The sequence below is a fragment of the Eschscholzia californica genome, unplaced genomic scaffold, assembly GCF_041429995.1.
Source record: "Eschscholzia californica isolate CP2 unplaced genomic scaffold, dmEscCali1.0.p SCAF_3, whole genome shotgun sequence".
NCBI lineage: Eukaryota > Viridiplantae > Streptophyta > Magnoliopsida > Ranunculales > Papaveraceae > Eschscholzia > Eschscholzia californica.
The window spans coordinates 22854505-22880631 of record NW_028238420.1 but is presented as its reverse complement, the minus strand read 5'-3'; the positions used below and the strand labels follow the sequence as shown (position 1 = coordinate 22880631).

The following is a 26127-nucleotide window of genomic DNA, read 5'->3' as shown; positions in this document are numbered from 1 at the left end:
GTCGGGCTGTTATCTTTTCCTCGAATTATCAGGAGCAGATTGAGGACTGTAGAAAATTGATTATTGGAAATGTTTTTGGTAGTAAGCTTCCATTTATGGTTGTTAAGAGATCTTTGTTAAATATTTGGAAATCTAATGGGGATGTTTCATGATTCTGTGTATGTCATAAGAGCTTCTTTGGAGGAGGATAGATTAATGATATTGGAGCATGAACCTATCTCTGTGGCTAACAGAATTTTTATTGCTCGACCATGAACTCTTTTTCTTGAAAAGGAAGTTATGAGACTCAAGTCTATTTCCATTCGGGTTAAACTTAAGGGCGTTCCTATCCATTCGTGGCATGAAGAAGGGTTAGCTGATATTGTTAGCTCTCTTGGTAAGCCTTTGTTTCTGGATGGTCCTACCTCTTCTGGGTTGAGAATGGCCTATGTCAGGGTTTGTGTGGAGATTCCTATGGACAGGGAACTACCTCATGTGTTGGAACTGTGTGTGGATGGTGAAGATTTGGATATTGAGATTGAGTATGCTTGGAGGTCAAGGTATTAGGTTTATTGTTGTGAATTAAGTCACAACTCTGGTTCCTGTCTTAAGTCTGCCAAGTTCAAGAAGAATACTGATGCTTAGGAAATGCATGATCCCGTGGAAAGTGCAAAAGCTGGTGAGCCTGTTGCTAGGAATGTTCCCTTAGCTGATACAGTGGTGCCTATGGAGGGTATTAATGTTGCTGATGAGGGTTGGACTGAGGTGAAGCATAAAGGGAGTATGAAGAGGAAAGAAAGGGAATTAGGTGGCTTTGACGGTGGTGATAGTGGAGCTGGTAAGAAAGTTGTGGTTGGTGCTCATGAGGGTAGGAGGGAGTTAGGTGGTGTTGCTGGTAAATTGTCTAGCCAGGAACTTGTTAATAACTCTAAGCAGATTAATCTTGGTGGGAAGGAGAGGTCTCTGCTTATGAGGCCCAGCATGGTGGTTGAGGAAGGTGTGTGTTTTCCTGGTGAGGGGACATCTCATCACACAGTTGTTGAAAGTGGTAAGTTGTCTTGTTCTTAATCTAATCTTGTTGGTGACAATGTTTTGGTCTTTGAGACCAAGATTTTGAATGAGGCTAAAGAACCTAAGCCTAGGAAGGGGTCTTCTCATGCTATTAAATGATTAATATTGGAGGTTGGAATGTGAGGGGAATGAATATTCCTTCTAGAGCTGGGGAGGTTACTAAATTTGTTAGGAACAATAATTTGTGTTTGTGTAGTCTTTTTGAGACTCATATTGATGTTGGTAGGAGTGAAGTGGTTAGGAGGAGGCTGCTTCCCACTCAGAATTGGGTGAATAATTATGATTTTGATAGTGCAGGCAGAATATGGGTCTTTTGGGACTCTTCTGTTGTGAGTATGCAAGTTATTTTTTTGCATTGATGAGCAGGGTTTAAGGGCCCCGAAACAAAGAAACAAGCAAAAAGCAAAAAAAACTATACAATCATTACCAATGCTTCCTTAATCTAACTTTGCCTCGCAAGTCATCCTGCACAATCACACTCAAACCAGGAGGCAAGGCAATGGGATCAAGCTCAATCTCTGCAACAGGCTTCATCTTAGCTAAAAAATCAGCAGCCTGGTTTATCCCTCTAACAACATGCTTCACTTTACAAAATCTGAAATCAGCCCAGAGACTCTTTATACTCAACCAAACCTTCCAGGCAGTCCAAAGAGGCAATCCGTCAAAATTTGATAAGAGAAGACACACAGTCATGGAATCACTAGCAATAAGAACTTGGTCACAAAAGTGCTTCTTAGCTAACTTGAGACCAAGTTCAATGCTCTGCAGCTCATGAACCACAATGGACGACGACTGGCAAGTGGAAGAACCAGCACCCAGAGCAACCACTGTTCCTGTAGCATCCCTTATAATGGCACCATAGCCAGCAGCATCATCACCAAGAGACCCATCAGTATTAAGAAGGAACCATCCTAAAGGAGGCCTCTCCCACTTATGACCTATGAGCTTAGGTTTAAAGAGACTCACATTTAAGTTCCAACAGCTAGCAAAAGTGGAATTTGGCTCATTATCCTCAATCCTACAGGTCCAAGAAGAAACCCTGATTCTGACTTCATTGACAATAAGGGAATACACATCAGTCACAAGGAGAGCTTTACCTCTGAACACTCTAGAATTCCTTTCAACCCAAACATGGTAGAGGAAAGCATTAAAAACCAACTTACCCACTCTAGCCATTAGGGGCTCACCCTTGAAATGAGCAATTCACCAATCTATCTCAGCTCCAAAGAGCCCAAGCATTGCCTATGAAAGCCAAGAGCATTTAACAGCCTCAGCCAGAGCTCTTGAGAAAAGGAACACTCAAAAAAGAGATGGAACTCAGCTTCAGTACTAGTGCCACACAGACCACAAGCAACCCCAATATCCATTTCCCATTGCTGGGAGTATGCAAGTTATTGACATGAATGCTCAACATATTTCTGTGATGGCTACCTTTGTTGATGGTAAGGCTTCTTTATTTAGCTTTGTGTATGCTAGCAATGATGCTGTGACTAGAAGGGTTCTTTGGAGCTCTTTGAACAATCTAATAGAGTTATATCACTGTCTTTGGGTGGTGATGGGAGACTTTAATACTATTCTAGAGGTTAAAGATAAAGTAGGGGGTGCTGCTGTGAGGGAAAGGGGATTGGCTGCTTTCAGGAACTTTGTTCATGGAGCCAATCTCTTTGATTGTGCCTATTCTGGGTGTGAATTTACCTGGTCCAATAAACAAATTGGTGAGGGTGTGTGGCTGAGAAACTGGATAGAGTCCTTGTTAACATTGAGTGGGTTAGTTTGTGCCCCAATGCTACGACAGAGTTTTTTAATCCTCTAGTCTCCGATCACTCTTCTTTTGTGCTTTCTTTATTTGAGGGGATGGGTACAGGTCCTAGACCTTTCAAATTCTTTAATGCTTGGACTCAAGATGAAGAGTTTATAGAGATTGTTAAGAAGGCTTGGGCTTTGCCAGTATGTGGGATCCTATGTTTCAAGTTATGTGCAGGTTAAAGAATGTAAAGAAGGCTTTGGTGAAGTGGAAAAAGCCAAATTTTGCTGGGTTTGGCTCTCAGGTACATCAAGCTAAGCAGGTTGTCGAGCTTCTTCAGACCAGACTGCAATTGGATCCTCTTGATGCAGCTACTAAGAGTCAGGAGAGGGTAGCTGTAGCTTCTTATACTAAGCTTGCTAATACGGAGGAGTCAATGATTAGACAGAAGTCCAGGGTGCAGAAGATTGACTTGGGGGATCAGAATACTTAATTATGAAAGAGAGGATATTTAGGAATAACATTCCATTCCTTTATACTGAAGAGGGTGTCAAATTGGTGCTTAATCAGGATGTGGCTAATGAGTGTGTGGATTTCACACAAGACTATTTGGTACCTCTGATTTAAATAGAAATGGCCTAACTTTGCTTGATTCTGTTAATTTTGACAGGTTAATTTCTTCTGAGTAAGCTTATGCCTTAACTGCTATGGTGACCACAGATGAGGTGGTTTTTGCTCTCTCCACCATTGGTAGTGATAAAGCCCCTGGTCCTGATGGCTTCTTTGCCCACTTCTTCAAGGATTGCTGGAAAATTGTGGGAGATGATGTGGTCAATGCTATATTTAGGTTCTTTAAAACTGGGAAGTTGCTTGGAGAGGTAAACTCTACTTTGGTCTCCTTGGTTCCTAAGACTGATGGTGCCTCTAGAATGACTGATTTTAGACCTATCTCTTGTCGTAATGTCATTTACAAATGTATTACCAAGATTTTGACCCTGAGAATGAAGAATGTTATAAGCCATCTTGTTAGCCCTTTCCAATCTGCATTCATCTCTGGTAGAGCCATTCAAGATAACATCCTTTTGGCCCATTAACTCATTAGAGACTATCTTAGGACTAAGGGTCCTGCTAGGTGTGCAATCAAGATTGATTTGCAAAAAGCTTATGATACTATTAAGTGGTGTTCTCTTCTGAAAATTATGGCTAAGTTTGGATTTCCTGAGCAGTTTATTCAATGGGTTAAAGTTTGCATATCTTCTCCTAAATACTCTTTTATGATCAATGGGTGTTGTTATGGTTATATTAAGGGTCAGAGAGGTATTAGGCAAGGTTGCCCTATGTCCCTTTACCTCTTTGTATTGGTTATGGAGGTCTTTAATGTGCTCTTGGTCACTGAGGCTGCTAAGGGTAGATTTTTGCTCCATCCTAGATGTAAGAACCCTATGATCACCCATTTGAGCTTCGCTGATGACCTTCTGGTGTTTATGAAGGGTGATTTAGGCTCAGCCAGAGCTCTCTCACACGTTTTGGACTTGTTTGCTGAGGGAACTGATTTGAAAGTTAATAGGGCTAAAAGTTCTATGTTTTCTGCTGGTTTGATTGATGAGATGACTCATGAGTTAAGGGACTGCCTTGGGTTTGTTTGTGCCTCCCTCCCTGTTAGATACTTGGGGGTCCTCTCATTTCTTCTAGGCTTAGCTATTATGACTGTTAGCCTCTTATTGACAAAGTTTTGAGTAGAATTCAGTCGTGGAAGATGAGGTTCTTATCTTATGCAGGGAGAATGACTCTTATTAGAGCTGTGCTCGATGGTATGGTTTTGTTCTGGTTCAGTGTCTTTGTTCTGCCTAAGAGGGTGATTAATGAGCTAGATAGGATTTTTATGAGATTCCTTTGGGATGGGCCAGACATGTCTGCTCAGGGTGCTTCTGTTAGTTGGGTCACTATATGCCATCCATTTAGAGAAGGGGGTCTTAACCTGAGAGACTTAGCAACCTTGAATGTTGCCTGTACTTTGAGACATATCTGGGAGTTATTCATCAGCAAACCCACTCAGTGGGTCCAATGGGTTCAAATGTATCTGATTAAGGATAAATGCTTTTGGTTTTTGTCAGTGAAGTGTGATGCTTCCTGGTGCTGGCGCAGAATTTTGCAATATAGGCAACAGGGAGTGAGATTCTGCTCAGTTCTGATTGGGAATGGCAAGGACACTTGGTTTTGGAAGGATCCCTGGCACCCTATGGGAATTTTGCTTCCTTTCTTCTCTGAACAGCTTAGGCATGATAGTATTCTGCATCTTAATGCTAAGTTGAGTGACTGTATGGTTGATGGTAATTGGGCTTTATCTTACCTTCATTCTATCTACTTGGGTCCTGTTGCTAGCAATTTGCATAAGGTGGGTGTGGCTGAGGGCTATGAGGATTCTAGGAGCTGGATAGCTAATGATAAAGGTGATTTCACCTTGAAGAGTACATATGAGGCTTTGAGAGAGGTCTCCCCTTCTGTTTCTTGGTCTTCTCTTGTTTGGTTTAGTCATAATATTCCAAGGCACAACTTTATTACTTGGGTTGTTTTGCATATAGCAGTGAAGACTAAATTGAAATTGTACAAATGGGGTCTCAATATTGATGTAACATGTAGCCTCTGCTCTAAAGAGGGGGAGGGTGATACTCACTTATTCTTCAATTGTAGCTATTCTAGAGGCATTTGGAGGAAGTTACTCAAGATGTTGGTGCTTAGACATGTTCCTTGTACCTCCTGGGACTCTATGATAGATTGATGTGTCAGGATGTTCAGTGGCAAAGACAAGATTGCTATTATTGGCAAATTGACCTTTAATTTCATTTATCACATTTGGTGTGAGAGGAACATAAGAGTTTTCTCTAGCACTGGTGATTCTCAGGAGGGTCTGCTGAGGAGAATAATGGAAGAAGTTAGAATGAAGATGACTTGTCTTAGGTGTTGCACTGTTAGCAGTCCTAGAATGGATGAAATTGCTGGGCTTTGGAACCTTCAGTTGATTGCCACTCCTCCTAAGCTCACTCCTTGTTCTTGGATTGCTCCTAAGCCTGGCTTTATCGTATTAACACTGATGGGTCTTATAGTGCAGACCAGGCTAGTTTTGGGTGTGTTTTGAGGGATTTTGCAGGTATATAGTATGTGATGATCAGGCAGGGGCTACTCCTGTTAGTGTTATTCACCATGAGCTGCAGCCTATTGAGGTGGGCCTGATTACTGCCTTGGCTTATGGGTTTGATAGAGTGCAAGTGGCTACTAACTCTAAGTGTGCTTGTGATTTGCTGAATAGACCTGATGCAGTCCCTCCTTGGAAGTCCTTGAAAGTGTGGAGACGTATCAAGTGCAACATGGCCAAATTCAGTGATTTCAGCCTTGAACATGCATTGGGTTGTTTTGCATAGAGCAGTGAAGACTAAATTGAAATTGTACAAATGGGGTCTCAATATTGATGTAACATGTAGCCTCTGCTCCAAAGAGGAGGAGGATGATACTCACTTATTCTTTAATTGCAGCTATTCTAGAGGCATTTGGAGGAAGTTACTCAAGATGTTGGTGCTTAGACAGGTCCTTGTACCTCCTGGGACTCTATGATAGATTGGTGTGTCAGGATGTTCAGTCCTAGAATGTTTGAGGCAGAAATGATTAGAGGTTTTTTTGTTGTGTTTTTTCCTCTCTTTTTTATAACTCAATGGTTGTAATTTTCTTATGGGATCATATGTTTCTTGTGGGCTGCTTGGGGCTTTGTTTGGGCCGGGTTTTAGGTTGATGGCTTGTCTGTTGTCGTATCTTTCTTGTGGACTGCTTGGGGCTTTGTTTGGGCCAGGTTGAGGAACGCTTCAAGATTCAAATCCCTTCGGGCTTAAAGGAATAACGAACTGCAAAGTGTAAACCTCATAAAACTGTAACAGTTAATATGGGTTGAAAGGAAAAACTAGTTCGTAAGTTACCAGTTCAGCAGTGTGATTGCCGTCTTAGAGGGACCCAACGTTGAAGAATCAACGTATCCTCTTCACTTGGACAAACCTCACATTCTGGTTTACAACTCACTCTCTCCTTGAAGTTTTCCTATCACAGTTACAATATGTCTAGTTAATTTGCAGACAAAGCGATTTCCATGCGTGTTTCAAACGACTTTGTGAAATAAGTGATCCACTTACGATAGAAAAAGCCGTTTTGGTGGCAAAAAATAGCAGATACTTTTACAAAAAACAATTAGAATAGAGACGCTTTCTTTGACAGAAAGTTATCACAGTTGAGTAATTTGGTACTATAAATTTCATGCAAGAGCAAGTAAACGATTCACAAAGAAACATGCAAGAGCAAGTAAACGATTCACAAAGAAGCATGCAAGAAACATTCTTCAAGAAAGCTCCATCAATTTCTTGCCTTAAGCTCCATAAGCATGCTAAGTAACAGATTCCTTGATAGAAAACTTCAACAAGAGATGGTCGATGATTTCTAGAACTGTATGTAAGTTGCAACAATTTGCATTCCTTGTATGGGAAACAAGAATGTAATACTTATCTAATGAATAAAATTCCAAGAAGACACTCAAAATAGGAATGATATTTCTAAGTGTATATTCGAAAGGCACGAAAAAAGTTTACACAACTCGTAGTATTCAAAAGCAGCACATATACACTTCAAATAATTAGACTTCCGGTGGTATTAAGTACTGAGAAACACATTAATTACCAATATTGTACTAGAATATTAGAAGAAACGAAATGAAACTTGGGGAATCAACTTATATTAGAAGAAACGAAATGAAACTTGGGGAATTAACTTACCACCGAGCAGGAAGGGTGACATCTGTATTAACTTCAGTATCCATCTCATTCGACCTATATAACAGGAAAAAGAAAGGCAATTTAATCCTAATTTCACAACAAGACCCACATTATCCCGTCATTTACAGAAAAGTGGATGTGTCGTTGATCACGGATTTTTACTACATGGTTACATTTACATTTCTAACAGAAAGTGGATGTGTCGTTGAACTATTTTTTAAATAACAGACCCATTCATCAGCAATAGTACAAACTAAAATCTGTACCGTCAAGAGCTTCATCGATGAAGGCGTAGAATAAGTTAAAGAATTTGCAGAAAAAGCGATCTTCCTACTTGCTTCTAAAGAATTTGTACAGAAATTGATCCTCTTACATGCTTCTAGTATTGGTGGCACAACAACTGCAGATACTTTAATAATTAAAAAAAGTAAAGAGACGGATTCTTTGACAGAAAGTTATTGCAGCTGAGTAATTTGTTACTATAAATTACACTATAATAAAAAAAATAAACTATGTGGAAAATGATATACATGTTCGTTCAGTTACGCTACAATTGCAGAGGGGAGTACAATAGCAGATTTTAAGTGAGTACAAGCAAAAACTTGTCTTCTAGCTAATGAGAACCCATTAGCTAATTAGAACTCATTGGCTAGAAGACAAGTTATCAAAAGGAGGAATCACACATTAACTAATAAGAACTTGGGCCCACTATAACTTTGAGTGAAAAATCAATATTAATTATATAGGAACCATACATTTTCTCTACGTAAAGAAGATGTACCATCACCTTAGGTGCAAACAAAGGAGGAAAAAAGAAAAAGCATAGTCCACCTACCTATTCTCATAAATCACCGTGCCACGTGCGACCACTTCTAAGTTCTAACATGTTCTAAAGCAACAAGACCACAGTACCTCTCTCCTAAACAAAGAACAGAAAAATGAATAGCATGCCTTTTCTACCAAAATGAAGGTAAATATGCATATGTGAAAAAGATATAAGGGAGTTGTGGACGACTCACCAAAACGCTTAGAAGTAAATTTCTTGCAAGAGCAAATAAAGGATCACACCTAAACATGCAATAAAGCATTCTTCAGAATGTGCCTTAAACTTCTTTGACGATAATAATAAAAGTTGTTGTTTATTAAAGCTAAGAACCGAAGTCAAATATTTGTGTAAGACTCAGCTTAATGTATCGCATATATAATACTCTAAATGATCGCATATATTTGTGTAAGACTCAGCTCAATTTGAAATATGATTGCATTGACAGTGTCTAAAATATGAAAGAACACCTTTGACTTTAAGTACATGTAAAAATTTGATGGTTACATGCAATTAAACATATTGAGATGTTAAGTTTAGTCTTATCTGTGAGGCAATAAAATAAAGCATCTAACATAATTATCCATCATTGATTATGTTTTCACGATCTACTAACATAATTTTGAAACAAGTAAATGCCTCTGTCTGCGAGGTAGCACATATAAATCATAAATAACCAGCAAAATAAACTACATAAACGACATACAATTTACATACCCCTTTTGCACTGGTAGGACTGGACACTAGTTCTTGCTAATCATATTTGAGCAAACCCTCAAACCACAACCAAGGTTTCCTTGTTTTTCACACTTTACCTTCTATAGTCTAAGCTTATATCAGCTCATGAGATGCAAAAGGTTGATAGAAAGAGATGCATAGCATGAAAACGTACAAGCTTTGATTGTAAATACTTCTCCAGAAGCTATGAGGTCATTCTTGTGGCAACCACTGGAATTTTTTTTTTTTTATAATGATAAGCGGGAGAAGCCCGAACCGAATACAAAGAAATAAGAAGTCAAAAAAACAGCAAGAAATCAAAATTACATCATATCATTAGCCCCACCCTTTCCTCATTTTCACTGTCCCTCTTGAATCCGCATTAACAATATTGACTAACTCCGCCGGCAGTTGACTAATATTCACGTGAGTTACTCCCGGTCCTAGCTTCATCTTTGACAAGTAATCAGCAGCTTGGTTTGCTTCCCTATAGACATGAAATACCCGAAAACTCCGAAATTGGCTCCGTAGCCTCTGAACTCTCTTCCATAAACGCCTCGCCCTCCATGGTAATTTCTGATGTGGTTTTGCAAGAAGTAACTTGATATTCATCGAATCAAGACCAAGTTCAACTTCCTGCAGCCCAGCACTAAGTGCTAACTCCAACCCCAACTCAACACCCTGCAGCTCATGTATAAAGATAGTCTGCCCATCAACCTGTCCAGTGGCTGCTCTAACAACAATCCCCTCTGAATCTCGAATAATGGCTCCATACCCCGCATCCACCTCGTTTAGAGCACCATCGGTATTAATCATATATCTCCCTGCCATCCGCCGAGTCCATTTACATGAAGTATAGACCGGCTTTTGCAGAGAGATAGTAAGATTTCAGCGATCGATGGTCCTCCGATTCTCCTCGGTATCTTCAAACCGTTTGGTAACGGTATTCAGCTTGATCCGCACTTCATCACAAATAGTGTGGACAATCAGCCCCGGTGACATGACATTACTTCTAAATACCCTGTTATTCCGCTCCTTCCAAATATGATAGACATAGGCATTTAAAAGCAGACGACCTACCCGGGCAGCAATAAAACCCCCTCCAAAGTGATTCAGACACCACTGTAACTCCTCTTCCCAATCGACAGCACATAACCTCTGAAATCCCATCTTGAGTAATAGCGATTCCCATATATTCTTCGTAGCCGAACAACCAAAGAATAGGTGGAAATCCGTTTCTTCATCTATCCCACAGAAAACACATGTAGTGTCTATAACCATACCCCAACAAGCCAGAAGAGATCTGGTTTTGAGGAGTCTTCGAAAGGCAAGCCACGTGATGAGGCAAGCCCGGTGACCATACTGAGGAAGTCCAGCTCAACCGAGTTCCTCTGGGTCGAATTGCTTCGTACGTCTCTTTGAGAGTAAACTCTCCATTCTGGCTAGGCATCCAGATCACCTCATCTCTGAGAGTACTATCTACCACCACCTCTCTAGCCTCAACCTCGATAGTCCCCAACATAGCTGCTATATGAGTAGGAAAAACCCATCCTGACTGCCCAATAAACTGAGAAACCCGTGCATTTAAGTGAAGATGAGAATTGTATCTATGTGTCTCCTCAAATGCATAAAAAAGAAGGCCACGAGGATGCCATAAATCAGTCCAGAAATTAGTATCATGACCATCCCCCAGAGAAGTGCAAATGAGTCGCTGAGCCGTCGGCCTGCTGGCTAGAATCCGGCGCCAACACCAAGAACTTCTACTCAAAGCTGATAAAGTCCAGAAGTGCTAATCTTTGATGAGATTATTTCTCACCCACTCAGCCCACAAAGTCGTCTTACCACTAACCAGCTCCCATATATGACGAAGATTTGACGCCTCGAACAACATCTCGATATTACGAAAACCAAGTCCCCCTTCGCCAGTGGGGTAACAGAGACTTTCCCAGCCAATGAGGGCTCTCTTACACCCCATATCCACACCAGACCACAAAAACTTGCTAAAGATGGAGTTGATGTCATTTATTACTCTCTTGGGAATAACGAACACTGCTGCCCAATATAGTAACATACTATTCAAAACCACCTTTACGAGGAGAACCCGCCCCGCGAACGATAAAAAGCGACTCTTCCAAGATTGGATTCGTCCCTTGATTTTATCAATCAACGGAATACAGTGCCTATAGGTGAGACGAGACGAAATGAGAGGCAAACCCAAGTATCGGATAGGAAGAGAACCATTACCGAATTCCAGAATACTAGTGATATCTCTCTGACCTTGGACCGAAAGACCAGCAAAGAAAACTGTACTCTTAAGCACATTAGCTTGCAACCCCGTCGCCCGATTAAAACCAGTTAGCACACCTTTTAGAGATTGAGCCGAACCCGCGTCTCCTCGGAAGAAAACCATGAGATCGTCGGCGAAACAAAGGTGGGTAACTTTCGGAACTCGACACTTAGGGTGTAGCAGAAACCGACCTGCTCTCTCCTCTCGATCAATAAGAACCGCGAATACCTCCATCATTAACACAAACAAATATGGAGAAACCGGGCAACCTTGCCGTACACCTCGCTTCCCATCAAAATAACCATGGGCTTCACCATTAACCATAATCGAGAATTTAGACGTAGTCACACAGGCACGTATCCATTCTATGAGTATCCTTGGAAAATGAAACTTACCAAGGACTGAGAATAAAGAAGACCAACGAACTGTGTCATATGCCTTCTTAAGGTCAATCTTGACCGTACACCTAGCGGAGGTGTCTGGTCGGTGGTAATTCCGAACAATCTCATGGGCTAGCATGATATTGTCCTGAATAGTACGGCCAGAAATAAAGGCTAATTGGTTCGGACTAATCATCGAATAAATAACTTCCTTCAGCCGTGTATAGTAAGAATCTTGGCAATGCATTTATACAACACATTACAACAAGATATCGGTCTGAAATCTGACACTGAGGAAGCGTTATCTATTTTAGGAATAAGAGTGATGAAAGTAGAGTTTACCTCTTGGAGAAGCTTTCCTGAGCTGAAAAACCTCTGGATAGCTTCCACAAAATCATCTCCCACGATGTCCCAGCACGCCTTAAAAAATGGGAAGAGAACCCATCCGGGCTCGGCGATCGATCAGAACCAATAGTCTGTAAAGCAGCAAAGATCTCATCTCTCGTCACCCTCGTAATGAGAAGGGCTCCTTCAGCTTCCGTCAGCGGGCATGAGAACTCCACATTAGATATGGGATCTAATGCTTCATTATCCTCATCATCTCGACCAAATAAATCCCGATAGAAGTCCACACACATATTAGCTATCTCCACTAGATCCTCGGCCACCGAACCATCCTCCCTGGTAAGTCGAGTAATAGCATTCCTTGACTTCCGCTCTTTAATAGAGTTGTGAAAATAAGCCGTATTGCTGTCATCAAGAGTAAGCCATTCAACTTTAGCATGTTGTCGGAGCATTGTCGTTTCAGCCCGAATAACGCTACTATAGTTTTCAGTAGCTACTCTCTCTTGCCTCCGTAAAGCCGGATTTTCTGGATCTCCCTACAATCGAACCTGCACTGAATGTAAGAAATTTCGATTAATGGTTACCTGATTCATCACCCCATTCGACCGAACTTTCTTTCAGTCATTCAACCGAGCTTTCAAAACCTTGAGCTTTGTCACCATACAAAACATCAGGTTACCCCCGTACTGACTCCTTCCATACATCAGCAACAAGAGCTCTAAACGTGGGAATATCCGTTCAGGCATTAAAGAACCGAAACGGAGTTCTCCGGTGTATGTTAGGTGCAGCAAGCGGTATAATAATAGGAGAGTGATCTGAGTCCCCAGCCGGTAGAAAGTCTGCTTTAGCTAAAGGGAAACAGGTCAGCCACCCACTGTTAATAAGAGCCCGATCAATCTTAGAACTGATGTTCGCCACACCCATCTGCCTGTTAGACCAAGTATAGAAACAACCTGTATACGAACAGTCAAACAATCCCAAATCGGTAACACAATCAAACATCTCATTCGAACCTTGAGATGGTGAGTTGTTACCCCCTCTCTTCTCATTAGCCAGCATCGTGGTGTTGAAGTCACCTAGCACCAGCCACGGAGCCTCAGAACCCGTCATGAGAAACTCAAGGTCCTTCCAAAGCTCCCGGCGATGAACAGTACTATTACTTCCGTACACCACTGCCAAATTAAAACCTGAACCATCGGTAAACTGAACACTACCTGCAATAACTTGCCCTCCAATATGGAACACAGTAAAGGCAACCCTACTCGGGTCCCATCCGATCCAAATCCGGCCTCCCGGAACAGCCACATAGTTATCAATAAAGGTCCAGTTAGAATTAAGACTTCGCCGAATACGAGTCATATTTACCTCCTGAACATGAGTTTCTAACAATCCACATAAGCCAATTCTATTCAATCTCATAAAATCACGTACACTCTTCATACGGAGAGCGTCATTAAGACCTCTCACATTCGAACAAGCAAGATTTATCATTAAACTAATGGGGGGTTGTTTGTAACTCCTTCCGAGCTATCGGAGTTACACAATAACGGTTGCTGATCTTCCATTGGTTGGGTTATGTCCTCTTGAGGTTCCGACTCGCAGGAAGTATCATTAGTATCATGGGTTTCATGCACATCATTCTCAAAAGTATCAATAGATAACAAAGCAGAAAAAGAGTTACCTATTTGGCTTCGGGTGCTCCCACTCTTTCTGGTTTGGTGTTGTAATGGTAACCTCTTTAATATCTTCCTTCTTCGCTGATCCACTCTTTCATTATGTCCCGAACCTGGCTGAAATTGCTTTGTTTTGTTTGTGACAATCGTCCACTCAGCATCGCCTTTGTTCTTCCCATTACGAGCAATCTGTGAATCTAGTCCTTCTCCCGTTGCTGGTCTTTTCCACCCCCCTCTTGTGTCATATTAGGACCTCTTCTTACATTAGGTTGCTGGAATTGTGTATGTCTCGGGTTCTGTTGTTGTTGAGCTGCGGTTACTCCTCGGTTAGCCTCTTTGGTAGTGCGAAACGAACTATTATGTGTGTCTAGTGTTACATGCTGTTTTGGTTTAGTGGGACACCCCGTATCATCATGTCCGAACACTTTACACGTGGCACAACGGGCAGACATCCATGAATATTCAACTGCCACTTTAACCACCTCATCTTGTGATCCGTCTTTGACACGAATGCTGAGTTCTTTTGGTAACTCCCATTCCGCATTAGCTTCAACACATACCCGAGCATAAGCCATCCTCTCTTGCGATTCAGTGTGACTATCTAGCATGATCGGCTTTCCAAGAATACTTGCAATACGACTAATACCATTGGGAGTCCAGAAAATAAGTGGAATATTGCGTAGATTAACCCACATTGGTAATGTTTTCATATCCTGTAATTCCTTTTCAATGTGAAGACGCCATGGTCGGACGATGAAAGGTCTTCCGACAATGAAAATGGGCTCATGTTCCATTGCTCGTTGTCTATCTTCCATTGATGCAAATTTAATCACAAACGCCGAGGTTCCATGGATGGTTAGTTTCAGCCCACCCTTAGGATTCCATTTCTTGACCAAAACATTATGTACCAGGCTGTAACTCAGTCGCTCTCCAACAAAATTTCCAATCAAAATTTCCAATCAAAATGTCATCAAATGACTTAACTCGATCACCAAAATCAGCAATATCAAACTCAGCTACCCTTTCTCCATTTACTTCTACAGGAGGAGTGTAAGACAGTTGAGTTGTATGTGGGGAGGTTACCTTGTTGAATAGCCGAGCCCAGTTAGAGTTCTGATTCTCTACATGGGATGCAACACTCCTAGCTTCCTGGACCAATGACGGTAACTCCCTTTGGCCCGGCTCAACAGAAACCCTAGCAACTGACGGAACCCTTGGGTATGCCGGAAAACTGCTGCTATGTTTGTGTGTTTCTGTTGCCGCCGGGAATTGTTGGTGTAGGTCTGACTGAACTGTGTTCTTGATTAAGTCTTCACTCGGACGTCGAAGAACTCCGACAAACAAGTTATCACGTATAGCATTAGCATAAGAGTTATTGCCCATGACCTTATTTTTTACAGCAGCCACTTTGCTTCCATTAGCACGGACAGAAACTTGTGTTTGATTAGACTTTATACGTGATGCACTCATTCCCTAGGTTTGTTGTTTTTTCTGTTGCTTGAAACCTCATACCAACTAAACCATTAGTTGTTTGAACAGTGCTCAATTGATCCCCATGACCAACCAAAGAGTTTGCTTCTGCCATCTCATCCTCTTCCTCTTCAGTATGCACACGGTTCCCAGCAAGCAAAAAACGGCCTTCACCAATCTCTCCCTCATCCCTTAGACTTGTTTCTTTTCCGTGAAGAGCCTCCTCCATGGCCGGAGAACAGACCAAAACAGCAACTTTGTCGATCAGAAAACCTAGAAGACAAGCAGCAAAAACCCTTTCTTCTTCTCTTCCCTTTTCTCTCTCCTTACGTCACTACCAACCACTGGAATATTGAAGAACAATTCAAAGACGGTTGTAGCTTATTCAACTTGCAGTCAATTAGGCTATATGATCTTTACTTGTGGCATCTCTACCTATTTGTTTAGCGTCTACCAATACCATTAAAAGGGAAAAAAATACATGTGACAACCAAAAAAGAACCTTATCACATGCCGGTCTGAGTTTTCAAAGCAGCTATGAAGCAAGAGAAATGTGAAATTTGTGGCTGCTAGTAATTTCAAAAGCAAGTACAACAACACCGTCATGGTGTGCCCTTTACTTGGCGAAGCCACGCAAGCAACTCCTTATCCCTGGAAAAGATCAAATTTAAGGTTTTCAAGATGCTCAAATATCATTTGTGGGTGGAAATAAAAAGGACAATCATAACATATTAGGATTCCTTCAGTTGATCATCCAATTGTTGTCGAACATAAGTCAGGAACCAACAACAACTAAGGGAAGCAAACCATAATTATTAATCTGATTCAGACCATAATAGCAGAATTAGCAAATATCAAGTTACACCAGATCATAGTATGCAATCTTATGTTGTAATCAAACTGATTATTCAGGCATATTAGGTAATTAACCATGATGCGAACATGGTAGAAATGCCTCTTTTCAGAACTTTCACCTTCGAACTCGGGTTCCTTCTAATGAAAAGTATTATATGAAAATCAAACTGATTATTCAAGCGTATAAGAAAGTCAACCAACCATAAGGACATGGTAGAAATGCCTCTTTTTGGAAGTGAGACCTTCAAATCCATTTCCTTGTAATGAAAAGTACTACTTCAGTAAAGGACATTTAATAATATGAGCAGTGTAAACTTAACAAACCCATAAAATTTTCTCCATTGAAAACTGGGTCGAATAAAAACCAGGCGATTTATGTTTTTTATCTACAAGTATCTATTAGTTACTCGGAAAGCTCTAAATGGAGATGAGATGAGAACATAAGAAACAATGTCCACCTGCAATAGCACCAAAAGGATAAAAAATATGTTCAAAAACCACTTTCAGAGCCCAGGTTCAGAAACGCTTGAAGCTTCAAAGATCTTTGGTAGAACATCATGTGTTTAGCTGCTTACTGATGCACCCGAAAAAGTTGCACACCCAAGCGGAGGTATCAAGTAGTAACTGGTAAAACCGGAATCGATCCGAGGATATGAAGGTAGTTTGGATATCGAAGGGTCTTATCCCTCGGTCTAGATATTAAAGGCTAACTTAGACTAAAAAGGAAAGGAACAAAGATAAATGGGGGTTTCGATCGAATAAGTAATAAGAGAATAAAACAAGTAAAACTAACTAGATAATCTAATGTAAATAGGCGAGAGAGATTCGAGAGAAGAGTTCGGAGGAACAAGAGTCGGGAGGCAACAAGAGTCGGGAAACAAATAAGTTAGAGAGGTGTCGAGGTCTGGGAATCCATAATAATAAACCTACGCCTATGTGTAGTCCGATTTAATGTGTCGAGGTACAATCGATATTCGACTCCTAAAGTAGATGTTTCTAAGTACTACGTATATCCGGAGATCATACTTAGTCAAACAAACGCCTAAACCGGTTAATCCCGAGTCATCGAAAGTGTCGTCTAGTCGCCTAACTATGTGAAGTGCATGACAAGACACATGAAAATATGACTTAGACTACGATCGATATCGAATACTTCGTTTCGTCTATTAACTATGTGAAGTGCTTGACAAGACACATGAAAATACGATCGAAACGATAATCGAAATAAATGAACATCAATTTGTAATCAAAACATCAAATCATATTAAACATAATCACGAATTCATCTCATATAATCGACACACTAAAGTTAGCTAACATGGTGATTGAATAAGAATTGAAAAGAAAATGATGAGAGAATCCCCCTTTTTCGATGTGGTTCGAGGCTAAGATCGTCGGAAAAAATAAGTCTTTAAGGTGCAGCCGATCTCCCCTTAGCAAGTTATGGGTTCCCCATAGCGACCACCATCATCTTCTCCATTTAGAACACAACCTTCATTAAAGCTAACCCTAGCTTTCTCTCTCTAGAAATTTGTAATCCAAAATCAAATCAAACCACATGGGAAGCTAGCCAAGAATGAGGGGAGTAAAAGCCCTAAGTTTTGGGACCAAGAAGGTTGCCGGAAAAACAAGAAAATCCGGCCAATTTTTCGGCCAAATACATGGAATCCGGCCATGAAAACTTAGATCCGAGCCGGATGCATCCTGTGGAAGCGTCTCGTGAAAGCAGCCTTGCAGTCCCGAGCATGCGGATGCGTCCCAAGCAAGCAGCAGCCGCATCCCGTGAAGATCCGGGCATGGGAAGCTTCCACCCGAGATGCTGTCGTGCCGGAGCAGCTGCTGGTCGCTTCTGCTGCTGCTACCGTGGTCGCGTCCCGTGCTACGAGCAACTCCCGTGCTTTATCTTCTAGGATGCAGCTTGGGCTGCTGTTATATGTTGTCCCGAGCTGCTGTTCCGGCCAAGCTTTGGCCGGCCTTAGTGCTTGCCGGCCTAAGCTTGGCCGGCCCCCTTCTCCTTCTTCTCTCTTTGCCTCTCCCCAAGCTTTCTTTCTAACTCTCAACCCCCCTTTTTTCTTTTTTGAAAGAGTCAGCGGGGATTAAAGGGACCCCGACCCTTTTATTGAAACAAAAACACTATTGTTCATACAACTCTCATTGTAGAAAAACTATAACGAACCAAACAACCCCAAAGAAAAAAACCAACAATTAAGACTCTACATGCCAAAATTTCCTAAGTCTAATGACACCTCTCACATCCTGTGAAACAATATCAGCAAGTCTGCTCGGCAACTGCTTAACATTTAAGTGAATCACTCCACTGCTGCTCAGCCTGGACAAGAAATCAGCAGCCTCATTTGTCTCCCTATACACATGAGTAACCTTGCAGCTCTCAAAAGTCTTCCACATATCTGTCACCTCTTTAAGAATACCCCATACTTTCCATGGAGCTTCCCTGTTGACATCAGACAGCAGCATCACCACCAAAGCAGAATCCGAAGCCACTTCAAAAAGTTGAGCAGTCTGAGTGAAGTCCAAGAACTCAGCATAGTTTTCAGACCTCACAACCTCACCTCCACATTTCTCCTCAGTGCTCAAAATAGAGTTGAAGTCCCCTAAGACAATCCAAGGCATATCATAATTGAAACAGAACCTTTGAACATCCCTCTACAACTCCCTTCTCTCAGGTACAGTGTTTCTGGCATAAACCACACATAGCATTGACCTCTTCCCCATCAGGCAGGTCCATGCTAGCAAAAATGGCTTGGCTGGTACTAGCAATAAGAACAACATTAACTTGCAGAGGATCCCAGCCAAGCCAAATCCTTCCCCCCTCAGCCTCAACACCATTATCAAGAAAAGACCAATAAGGGCTAATACTCTTCTGAACCCTACATTTATGAACCTAGTAACTTTTGTTTCCAACAAGCCACACAAACTTAGTTTATTAAATCTAATGAGGTCTCTGACCTCTTTCACTCTGAGAGAACCATTAAGTCCTCTCACATTCCAGCAAGCTAACTTATCCATCAAGATGGGATGGGAGAGAACCCTCACCTAGCTTATCTAAACTCTGCTCTTGCTCAAGAGACCCACCAGTAGCCCTAAGAGACTTAGCAGTAGAGCTAAAGAGTGATATCTTACCTGCTATACCCTTAGTGTCACCCTCCTGTTGAGTCCCAACTCCATATTGCACCTCCTTCCCAACCTTCTGAACAAGGCCACCAACTCCTTTACCTGGCCATGGACTACCCTGGCTAGTACCAATACATTGCCTCTTGGTAGCACTCATATTCAATTCCTTCTTCTTAATTGACAAGGTGGACACACCAGATTTGACCCCCTTTTTCTTCTTGTGGCTAACCACAGACCACTGCTCACCCCCTCCTTGAGCATATAAGTCAGTAGCCACTCCAGTGGAATCAGTAATCATAGACAGTGGCTCAGATGATTCAATCATGAGCAAATCCCCCTGTCCAACAGGTACCATATCTCCAGGAGGGCCCCCCTCCGCTCATTTACCTCTCCAGCAACAGGGTGCATAGGGGTCTTCCCCTCCCCCTCAGCTGACCCTTTCCCAGGAACAGCCCCTTTACCACCAGTCATAGGCCGAGCACCAGGTCCACCCCTAGGCTTGGAATTAACTCGAACACCTTGAGGGCACCTTCTAGCAGAATGGCCAAAAACGCCACAAGTCTGACATTTCTCAGGCTTCCAAGAGTAGTCAACATCAACTTCAATAATCTACTCCTCATCAATCATAAGCTTTATAGTACTAGGCATAGAGTGGTCAAGCTCCATATCCACACAAACCCGAGCATAAGCCATCCTAGTCTGTTTCTCTGTTGGAACATCCAGAATAATAGGAGTACCAAGCACATTAGCAGCAAGGCCAATTCCCTCAGGGTTGAAAAGAACATAAGGCAGGTTATGAAGATTAACCCAAACAGGGACAGAGACCCTCTCCTCAATTTCTTCCTCAATATGCATCTTCCAAGGTCGAATGACAAACAACCGACCAGAGATATATAAAGGACCATGGTCCATAACCAACCTCTGATCCTCATCCAAATCAAATTTGAGCACAAATGCAGACACCCCATGCACAGTAAGTGACATTCCACCCTTAAGCTTGAAAGCCTTCTTAAGAGCAGTAGACACAACCATATACGACAACCTATCACCCAGAAAATAACCGAACAGAACCTTCTCACATTGACGAATCTGAGAAGAAAAATTTCGCACAGAAACCAGAGCAACCTTCTCACCATTAATCACAACAGGAGGGGAGAACTTAAGCTTTGCCCTCGAACTGGCAGCACCTTGCCTAAACAACCCAGCCTAACTAGAACGGCCAAAACGATTATTCTCCTGATCAGAACCAAAATCCATCGACTTCCCCTCATCCATCATGGATCATTTTGAGGTTTCACCATCACCTTCCAGAGGGAGGGAAGCCGATCCAAGAGAGAGGAACCTTTGCTCCCTCATTCACCGGCATTCACCCCAGAAGAAGGAAATGCCAACAAAGAGGAAGTTGTCGGAACCAGACAGACAACAAAACCACACGGAAACCAAGGAGACACACCAGCTCCAAGAAACTTGGTCGGAGCCCCAGCCAGAAACACACGCCGTCAAATCCTAAAAAAATGCGCCGCCTCACTCCTTCTCTCTCCTTTCTATCTCACTGCCTTTCTCTCACTGGTGCTTGCCGAGTGTGTTGTTGATGTGGTCGATTATCTCTTCTTCTCCCACGTCCAGAACTAACACTATGATCATCATTAGAACTAAGAGAAACACGTCCGTCTTCATCAGAAGATGAATGGTTATCTCCAACTCTTTGTCTTCTTGGCTGCGCTTGCACATTCATGCCATTAAAAGCCTGAACCATTTATTGCATTTGCTGCCTCATTTCCTCCATTTCTCTACCAATACGCTCAGCGTATGCTTGGTCGAGAGTCAATCCTCTTGGAAATTCCATATTATCAAAACAGGAGATTTATAATTTCACTTGATACCACTTGAATTATAAGCTTCTGAATTATAATTTCACTCCACCAACCTGAATTAGAGCTCTGATACCACTTGATGCGTTTTCCCGGAAGTGTGAGTTTGGAGTGAATGTAAAATCGTAACAAGTAACTAGGAAGATCCGGATCACCCCACTTTGATAAAGTTGCCACCACAAAGTGATAAAGAAACCGGTTGAGCTAACACCACACCTGGATAAAGTTGCCACCACCAGATGATAAAGACGCTCGAAATCCACCACCAATGGCTCTTCCAAAACCAGAGGATAAAGGAGTTGATCTAAACAGATCCAAAGTCATAAAGACTCTATAATTTCCAATTCAATATTCTCTGATTTTTCCATTCATAATAAGCCTCATTATATAGAGGAGAATACATTAAATGAGAAATAAAAGCTAGTCTACATGCATAGAAACTAGTTACATTGGGAACAACTTAGTTTAAATGCATGTATGTAGAAAGACGAGACTAAATTTAATGCAGATTACTAAAAACGAAAATGACTCTTCAAGTCTTCGATAATCCTCTTTAAAGCCCATATTTAATCATTGCTTAGTTGGTCCAACTTCAGCAAAGTAACGTTTGGGAGGCTTGTCCAGCGCTGCTTGCTCTAGCTCTGATTATTCCAGCCCTGGTTGATCAAACACTGTTGCTCCTGCATTAGTTGGCATGAAGTTCCAAGCAACAGCACAACCATCTAACCTAAGGGACGAGTATGCATCACGATCAAAAGGAAACCAATATCAAAAGTCTGGTCAAGTTAATGGAAGTGCTGTTCGTGCAAAGGGAACCAATGTGTCTGCTGCAAAAAACAAAGTCCTGGGTAATAACCCTTTTGTTGATGCAATACGTGATAACTTGTTTGCTGGAGTTCTTCGTAGTCCAAGGGAAGAATTCAGCAAGAACAACGTCCAAACTGCTAAGTTTAATAAATGCTTTGATCATTGTCTTTGTATTAACCTATATTCCACCAAGAGAAATGGAGGGTGGTGTAGTAGCCGAATTTGATGTTTCAGACTTTGCAACCGAAATCAAATCGTTTGAGGACATGATCATAGGGAGCTTTGTTGGTGAGAGATTAGCATATGGCCTGGTTTATAGTGTGCTCTCGAACAAGTGGACCCCGAAAGGAGATATGAAGATCACGGTACATGGAACCTCAGCCTACGTAATCAAGTTTTCTTCTTCCAATGATAGACGACGAGCGCTTGAACACAAGCCTATCTTTATTGCTGGTCGACTTTTTGTAGTAAGACCTTGGCGCCTAAACGTGGAACAAGAGTTACGAGAAATGAAATCAATGCCAATCTGGGTTAACTTGATAAACATACCTCTCATTCTTTGGGATTCTAAAAGTATTTTTCGAATAGCTAGTGGGTTGGGTGTGCCTTTAAGGCAGGATAGCCGTACGAAATCGAAAGAGCGAATGGCGTTTGCACGAGTATGCGTGGAAGTTAGTGTTGAAAAAGGAATTACTGGATGAGATAGATATTGAAGTTAAGGATGGTACGTCAGAATACAAGGCAAAGGTACAGGTGGAGTACTCGTGGAAACCGGCTAAGTGTGGGGTGTGCAAGTGTTTAGGCACGAGGGGTCCATTTGCCCTAAACAATCGAAACCTACTGCCCCTATAGGAATTGAACCAGTCCGTGTTATGCGACCAAATAACACCCACTTAGCTAATAACCCTCAACCACTCAGATCAGGCCAGCGAAACTCGGTGATGACTAAGCCGGGCAGCAACAACACCGGGAAGCAAACCAATAACCAACCTGATCGGAGAAATGGTATGGGAAAAAAGAGACCAGCCACAGTTAGTGATCGAGATCAAAATCAGCACAACCGACATGGGAATCAAGAGAAGGACGAGGGGTGGTCAATGGTGATTTTGAAAACTTATAAGTTCAGTGTAGGAGCTGGACAACCCGATAAGCCCGATCAATCGCGTCGAAAAATGGCAAGGATGAACGTTCCTGTCCATGGTCGAGAAAGGCAACATACTCCCGTTTCAGGTAACTCTTTTTCGTTTCTCTCACAACCAGATGGTTCAGACTCTTTAAACCCTATTCGGGAGTCTGAAGATGAGGTGCCAGGGAGTGGTACAAATCATATTCGGGAGTCAGCAAACGAACCATCAATATTAATTAGTATTTGACCTGGCAATGGGCCTTGACATTTACACATTTTGGGTGTTTTTACGGAAACCGGTACAGTAATGTTCCAATTATTGAGAATCTGCTGGCCCCCACCTGCCGCACTAGGCCTCTTCTTCCATGATGTTGTCTTTACTTTGACCTCACTACTAATCACCTGAAGAAGTATCTGCCATGTGCATGTTGCACCCCGGAAAATACGATGATTTCTCTCTGTCCAAATATGGAAGAAGTATGCATTAAAAATCAGGCTCCACAGTCGATCAAGAATGGAATTTCCATGGAACGTATTGATACACCAATTCAATTCTTCAGCCTAAATATCCGTATGATGTCTTCGTATACCCAATAACAATAACAACTCAGTCCAAACAGAGAGTGAGAAAGCGCAGCCAAAAAAAGATGTTCATCTGTTTCTATTTCATTATGACATAGAGGGCATATAGAATCCACTTCTAAACCCCACTCCCTCAATTTTGCTTTTGTTTTTAGGCCCGTCTTTAGTGCAATCCAGGTAGTGAAGGAGTGTTTTGGGACCCCTTCATTGCACCAAACCAGATTTGACCATTGTACGTTGCTACCCTTGCGCCGAATGGAGTTGTATGTGTCTTTGATTGTATACTCCCTTGAATCAGTGACTTTCCAGACAATAGTATCCTTCGTCAGACCACCCACTACTACCTGCTGTATTGTGTCGAAAATATCCCCGAGAGCATGGCGGACCTGGTCCGAAAAAACCTAGCTACCATCCATTATGTATTCCGGCACTAGAGAGTCTTCTCTTATGTTTGTATCAAAACAACGATAGTGGTTGTAACTCGCAGCTAATGAACCTGTAGGAAGCCATATATCCCGCCAAAAATAGGTCTTACTACCATCATGAATAAGATATGTGACCAAATTTTGAGCTAACACCCTGTTGCCCAGAACCCTCCTCCAACACCACGAGCAGCTAGTCGGAATTTTCATAGTCCAGAAGTTCTGTCCTCTTATCAGATACCGCTTCACCCATCGGATCTAGAGAGTGTTCTTCTCACTAATAATATCCCATATATGCCTAAGATTCAATGCCTGCGTCATCGTTGATATATCTCGTAAACCCAGCCCACCTTCACTTTTCGGTAAGCAAACCTCAAGCCAATTCACCGCTGGTCTGTTACTTCCTTCAAGCCCTTTCCAAAGAAATCTGTTGAAGATACTATCGATTTCTTTATAAACTCTCTTTGGAAGAACGAACACCGATGCCCAGAAAACCAACATACTGCCCAGAACCGTCTTAATAAGAACAAGACGCCCTGCATAAGAGAGATAACGGACCTTCCAAGATTGGACTCGGGTTTGTACCTGATTTATAAGTGGGATACAATCTTTATACGCCAATCGGGAAGCTAGGAGAGGGACACCAAGATACCTGATTGGTAGAACACCCAATTGGAAACCGAGGACAGTCCGGACTGCCTCCTTCCGATCCTCAGTCATACCAGCACAGAAAATGGAGCTTTTGCTAATATTCACAGCCAAGGCTGTACCCTTATAGAGCTTACTAACCACTGATTGTAGTGCATTTGTTGATCCGACATCGCCTCTCATAAAGACCATAAGGTCATATGCAAAGCACAAATGAGTAACAACTGGGTCTTTGCAACGAGGGTGCAATCTAAAATTGCCTTGCTGGTGTTCCTGTTGAAGTAAAACCGAAAAAACCTCCATAACCATAACAAATAAGTAAGGAGAAAGCGGGCAGCCTTGCCGTAAGCCCTTCTTCCCCGAAGTAACCATGGGAGCCTCCATTTACCATAACTGAGAATCGTGGGGTAGTAATACATTATCTTATCCAACCAACAAATCTGTTCGGGAGCCCAAATTTCTGTAAAATTTTGAGTAAATATGTCCATCGAACTGTATCGTAAGCTTTCCGAAGGTTTATCTTCACCGTGCATCGGTCAAGTCCCCGAGCCTTACCATAATCATGAACTAATTCATGCGCCAACATAATATTATCTTAGATTAACCTGCCTCAGATAAACGCCGATTGGTTTTCGCTCACTAGTGTGGCTACATACTGTTTCGATCTGTTCGCAAGTATCTTGGTGATACATTTGTAAATGACGTTACAACACGATATAGGCCTGAAATCACTCAGAGAAGAAGGATTAGACACTTTAGGAACCAATGAAATAAGAGTTGAGTTTACCTTCCTAAGAAGCCGCCCGGAGCGGAAGAAACATTGAATTGCTCGAGTAAAATCATCTCCTACTACTTTCCATAAAGACTTAAAGAACAAGGACGAGAAACCATCTGCCCCAGGTGCTTTTTCAGAACCTATGGTGGAAAGTGTCTCAAGAATTTCATCTCGCGTCACCACCCTTTCAAGTATACTTGCTGAATCCGGGTTAATAGTATGCTCAAACTCAAACCCTGTTAGTATAACGTCTTCTTCTTCATTCGGGGAGTCAGTACCAAGAAGAACTATATAATAGTCCACAAACAACATTGGAATAACATCAGGGTCTGCTACCTGTGAACCATCATCATTTTGTAGCTTTGAGATGTTGTTTCGGGCCCTTCTCTCCTTTACTGAACTATGGAAAAACTTTGTATTCTGATCGTCTAAGGTCAGCCATTTAACTCTGGACTGCTGCCTCTTCATGGAGCTCTCAACCGTCATCTTCACCACATACTCATGAACCAATCTCCTCTCGGTTCTACGTAATTCTGGATTCATTGGGTCACCAAATAACTCCTCCTGACATTCATGCATACGGTTCCTAGCTTCATCTACTTGACCTGCCAT

At 42.0% G+C, this 26127-nt stretch overlaps 4 protein-coding genes across 4 annotated transcripts; 1 reads left to right on the top strand and 3 right to left on the bottom strand.

The window, feature by feature from the left end:
* Positions 1-1473: 1473 nt before the first annotated feature.
* Positions 1474-2226, bottom strand: LOC147549076 (uncharacterized). Its single transcript, XM_086668220.1, has one exon. It carries the CDS (start codon positions 2224-2226, stop codon positions 1474-1476), a length of 753 nt encoding a protein of 250 aa, XP_086524346.1.
* A 223-nt stretch (positions 2227-2449) lies between these two features.
* LOC147549075 (uncharacterized) lies at positions 2450-3287 on the top strand. The gene is made up of 2 exons (XM_086668219.1): positions 2450-2817; positions 3032-3287. The coding sequence occupies exons 1-2, from the start codon at positions 2450-2452 to the stop codon at positions 3285-3287; spliced, it is 624 nt and encodes a 207-aa protein (XP_086524345.1).
* A 9605-nt stretch (positions 3288-12892) lies between these two features.
* On the bottom strand, positions 12893-13645 carry LOC147549074 (uncharacterized). The gene has a single exon (XM_086668217.1). It carries the CDS (start codon positions 13643-13645, stop codon positions 12893-12895), a length of 753 nt encoding a protein of 250 aa, XP_086524343.1.
* Positions 13646-24350: 10705 nt separating this feature from the next.
* On the bottom strand, positions 24351-26127 carry LOC147549073 (uncharacterized). Its single transcript, XM_086668216.1, has 2 exons — positions 25528-26127; positions 24351-25013 (listed from the first exon to the last, which is right to left on the bottom strand). Exons 1-2 carry the CDS (start codon positions 26125-26127, stop codon positions 24351-24353), a joined length of 1263 nt encoding a protein of 420 aa, XP_086524342.1.